Raw genomic sequence first — 5,083 nt, forward strand, 5'->3', positions numbered from 1 at the left:
CAACAACCCAGATGGCACCCTTTATGATATGAGGCGTGCACAGGGATGGAACTTATTCTTCAGGAGATTGCTAAATGACTGGGAGATCGATAGAGTAGCCGATTTGCTAAATAGGATTGATGATTTCAATGGCACTACTGCTGAACCAGATACATTAAGATGGAAACACAATATTGATGGGCAATTCTCTGTTAAAAGGGTTTATAAAATGGAAGAAAGGGTACAGTGTAGAGGGCAACCAAAAATATGGAGAAACTTATGGAATAGTCCATCCCCAACCAAGGTAAAATGCTTTACTTGGTTGGTGGTTAAAAGAGCATGCCTGACACAAGAAGTTCTGAAGAAAAAAGGGGCCATCATAGTTTCCAGGTGCTTCTTATGCAATGAGACAAATGAAACAAACAGTCATCTATTTTTGCACTGCACCTTTACAGCACAACTTTGGTCTCTATTTCTCAACATAACAAAGACAAGCTGGACTATGCCGGAGCATACTGCAGATTTGCTTAGTTGCTGGATGAAAAGAGGAGGCAGCAAAAGTCAAAAGAAGTGGTGGAGGATCATCCCACAATGCATCTGGTGGACAGTTTGGAGAGAGAGAAATGGGAGGTGTTATGAAGATAGATCCAATTCCATCCAGAAAGTTAAATGGAATTGTATAATATCTTTCTACTTTTGGTGTAAAGAAGTAGGTTTAGAGGATATAGATCAGTTTGTAGATTTATTAAGATCTCTGTAAGTATCTTGTTTTCTAGTTGCTGTTTTTTTTATCTAACACTTTTTGATGGTGTCCAGCATGTCCTTAATGCTGAGGAATACACATTTACCAGTTTAAAAAAAAAAAGATGTTTTTTTTTTTTTGAGACTGGTAAAGTTGTATTCATCAGCAATGAGGGTATGCTGGCAACCAAACAAAAATTACAAGGCAAGTAGTCATGATTACAAATGTGGACTGGTCAAGCATGGAATCTGCACTTCAGAAGGCATCTGAAATGATTGGGATATGGAGAGTGTTTTTCATCTCATCTTTTGTCTTCTTCACTCACTCCACCCTTATGGTTCCATCATCTACACCCCACCGATTCTGGTCTTCTTTAAATGGAAGAGTCATCAATAGATTCTCAATGTTGGCTAGATGACTATATTGATTTCTCACTCTCCGGTCTAAGCTTTTCGCTTTTCGACACACCTCCTTATGATTTGATCATGTCATTTTAATTTTTTCCATTAGATTTTCTTTACTCCCTTACCTGCAAATGTGACTCTTTTATTGAGTCAAAACACGTAAATTTTTATTAATTAGTGACAGTGAGATTCAGTTTAAAACTTTTCTTGTTTTACCGTGTTGAATAATGTAATTAGCTGGATCACACGTTGACTAAGATTGAAATGTCTAATAGGTAAATGCCTTAGTTGAGGTGTCTAAATGAAAAGTGGTGGCAACTTCAAGCGATCGTTTATGTGTTTTGCCCTTTTTATACTCCTCTGTCCCAATATATATTGCATATATTCTTTTTTAGTCTGTCCTAAAAAAATGTTGTACTTCCTTATTTAGAGATAGTTTACTTTAAATTTCCCATTTTACCATCAATAAGATGATTATAGTCACACAAATGTCTATGACTTCTTTTAGACACAAGTTCCAAAAATCTTGCTCTCACTCTTAAACTTCATACCCAGTCAAATACTGCCGCATAAATTGTGACATAGGGAGTGTTTTTCTTTTCTGCAGCAGTAGCTTCAATCACTTTTCTCTGTAGTTATCAGGCAGTATAGAGCAAGAATTATGAAGTGACTGATGGGTATTTTCTTTTTTGCTTTTAGGAGGCAGGGGAATATGCTTGATAAGCTATAATTTCAAACTTTCAACTACTTCATGATCTGATTTACAAGTTACATCTATTGAATTTTATGTGTATTGAGCTTGTACTTATTTAGCTTCATTATGTTGTATAGTTGGGTGGAGTCCGGATGGTGAGTTTATTGCCATAACAAGGAAGAATTTGGTTAGCATTGTATCATCAAAGTGTGAGGAGAAGTTCAGCATATTACTATCATTTAAGTCGCTGCTTGATGATCTTAATGCCAAATACGTTATCAAAGGTATATTATATTTTTGTGCTTTTGGCATGTTATTTCAGGGTATTTCAGTGAGTTAAGCCCAAACAAAATCTTTTGAAGTTTTAACTTATGCATCCAATTCTTGTATAATGCTCTTGCTTAATAGATTTCAGTAGTAAGCTTCTGCTATTATGTTGCTTTTTAGCTTATTCTATTTAAAAAGAATTAGGTAAGAAACATCTGCAGGGAGATATAAGTGAATACATAAAAAATCTTTCTAGTGGTTTAGGTTGTGAGATGAGCGATGTCAATTGTTCATCTGAAAACTATTTAATTTTGCTAAATAGATATAATGCTTTAGGGGTGTCAAATGGGCGGATTGGGTTGAAATTGGAGATATTAAAATGGGTTGAAATAGAAATTGGGTTGGGTCATGACCCGCCCAAGTTTACTTTGGGCTTAACTAGGTTGGGCTCAAATGGGCTAAAAATCTGGTTGGGTTATGACCCACCCAATTTGACCCGCTTAATCTCAATAATTTTGACATATTGTTATTTAACTTTTATAATCACAATTTGAATTTCAACTCAAGAAAATAACAAAAATAATGGATAGATAAATCCTAGAAGATATAAAATAGATAGTAATTCATACCTTCAATATGAGAACATACATTACATTAACGCAAATAAAGAGTCTTATAATGGGTTGAAATTGGATATTAAATTGGACTCAATTAAAGATTCTTTAAAAATGGGTTAAGGCTTGAATGGGTTGAGATTGAACCCAATTCAAATTATCTTGAGCCCATAGAATTGTGGGCGGGTTGGATGGGTTACCTATATTTGGGCTCATTTTGACACCCCTATAGTGCTTTTGTAATGAGGTTCTAGTTTCTCTAGATTTCTAGCTTTGTCGATCTGCTATTGCCATATAAATTTCTGATCTAGGTGAGAGCTAACCTGTGTTTGGTTAAAGTTGTCTTTTTTTTATTTTTTGAAATAGCGGTTAAAGTTGTCTATTTATATGTTAAAATGTTGGACTTGTTTGAAAAAGAAAGAAATATCCATTCTGTCCATTGCTACCTCCATCAATACAAATCCAAAAATGGGGTAGTTTTGAATTGGAGCTTCTGTGAGGTATGTCTACATGCGTGAAACACTTCACTGTTGAAGAGTCCTACATCAAATGAAAAAGGGATGGGTGGTCACCTTATATGGTCTTTGGGCAATCCTCTCCTCTTGAGCTAACATATCTTCATGAAGATTGCTGGATTCCTCATCTTTTAGTTCTTTATGTTTTCATCTACAAAGAAGTGGAGGAATAGTAATTTCTGCAGTGAAAATAGCTTAAGAGGAATCATTAGGATCATCCTTTAATGACAGCTTTTTGAAAAAAAGAGGTATTTTGGGTAAAAGAAAACATTAATAGAATTTAATTATTAAATGTGGAGTAAACTTTATAAAACTAAAGAAGGGAAGATTAGTCAAATAACTAAATTTTTGCAATAGCTAATGAGTAGGCTAAATATTTTGTCCCTGAAGAGTCAAAATAAGGGAGGTGTGTAGAATATTTTAAATCACAAGCTAGGTAGTGCTATTGACGTTCTAAAATCTTGTGCCATTTATGCTTTTATGATGTTTATTTACTTATCTTTCATGACGGTCTATTACTTCTGTATTGTTCATAATTATATTGCTACTATTGTAATAAATCTATATTATTTTTCACTGTCTGCAGTGTTTTGAATTTTTACTATTTGTAATGTCTTTTCACATTTTTGTATTTTTCTTAGAGTTAATATTTTTGGGATTTATGCCTTGCGCCTTAGGGCTTTTGCCACACCCATGCTTGGTATAGCATCTCTCAGAGTCTCGCCTTTCTAACTTCAAACTGACTAAAATTTCAAAATGGTTGAAAAGCCTCCGCTTCTTGGTTGTTGCGAATGAATTTCTGCCAATTCAGCATCAGTTACTCAAATTTTCATATCCATTAACCTGTAGATGTATTATACGTTAACTGACTGTTGTTTCAATTAGTGGATGTTGTCAGATGGATTCGTCCTGATTGTATTATAATTGGATGTCTTCAAGTTAATGATGACAATGAAGAGGAGGAAAATTATGCGGTGCAAGTCATCACAAGTGAGAATGGAAGAATAACTAATGTAAGTGGATGATTTGAATTGCAGAGAATCTAATTGGAGTTACTGTTGTATTTTATTGTTCATATTTTGATGTACGTTCTTTAGTAGAAGAGTTTGTTATAGTATGTGTCTGACATGTGGTACATTTTTCGAAATCCAAGGTGAGAGATTTGTCAAAATATCTCTTATGTAATTGGCTAGATGAGTACCTATAAGAAAAAAGTAATTGGCTAGATGAGCTTTTTCCTATGAGGCCTGTTATATTGTCAACTTGGGGTGATACAGTGAAGAAGGCCTTTGTGCAGTGTGTTTGCTGTTGCTGCTTCAGATAGATGAACAAAAATTCTTTTTTTTTTGAAACTGAGACTGATATTTTTTTTTTTTGAAACTGGAGCAAAGATGTCTTTTAAAATAGGGCTTGTCCCATTTTATGCTCAACACTTGGGTTCTAGTATTTTAATGCCTTGATGGTGTTGGTATTATATTTATTTTTTAGCTGTGTGCTGATGGAGGAGTTTATATAATAAAATTGGGTAGAAAACATCCATTTAAATCTTAATGGAGGCAAAAAATCACTAGGGGCTTTGGACGGACACACTGGTAATTGAATTTGGTGTAATTGGGTGTAATTACACTGTCTGTCCTGTTTGGTTGGACATGTAATTACTTGGTCAGCAGGTAATTAGTGTAATTGGCAGGGGGTAATTACACTCTCCAGGCTGTGAATTGCTGGTAATTACATGGTGTAATTACCATCTGATTACTTTTTAATTTCTATTTTTTATTTTTTTGTTTTATTTTTTTTACTTCTATTAGCTTAAGTTCTTTATTTTTATTTTTATTATTCTAAAAATTTGTAAAAGTTTATTTTTTATT

At 34.0% G+C, this 5,083-nt stretch overlaps 1 protein-coding gene across 3 annotated transcripts in view; it reads left to right on the forward strand.

The window, feature by feature from the left end:
* The window catches only part of LOC102587240 (nuclear pore complex protein NUP214), a 51,956-nt gene that overhangs the window by 18,626 nt on the left and 28,247 nt on the right, over window positions 1–5,083 (forward strand). For all 3 annotated transcript variants that reach the window (XM_006363543.2, XM_006363544.2, XM_015303502.1), the window contains exons 4-5: window positions 1,957–2,103; window positions 4,101–4,228. In XM_006363543.2, coding sequence (XP_006363605.1) covers window positions 1,957–2,103; window positions 4,101–4,228 — 275 coding nt within the window. The remainder of the gene's footprint in view (window positions 1–1,956; window positions 2,104–4,100; window positions 4,229–5,083) is intronic.

The sequence above is a fragment of the Solanum tuberosum genome, unplaced genomic scaffold (genome assembly GCF_000226075.1).
Source record: "Solanum tuberosum cultivar DM 1-3 516 R44 unplaced genomic scaffold, SolTub_3.0 scf00448, whole genome shotgun sequence".
In the NCBI taxonomy this organism is placed as follows: Eukaryota; Viridiplantae; Streptophyta; class Magnoliopsida; order Solanales; family Solanaceae; genus Solanum; species Solanum tuberosum.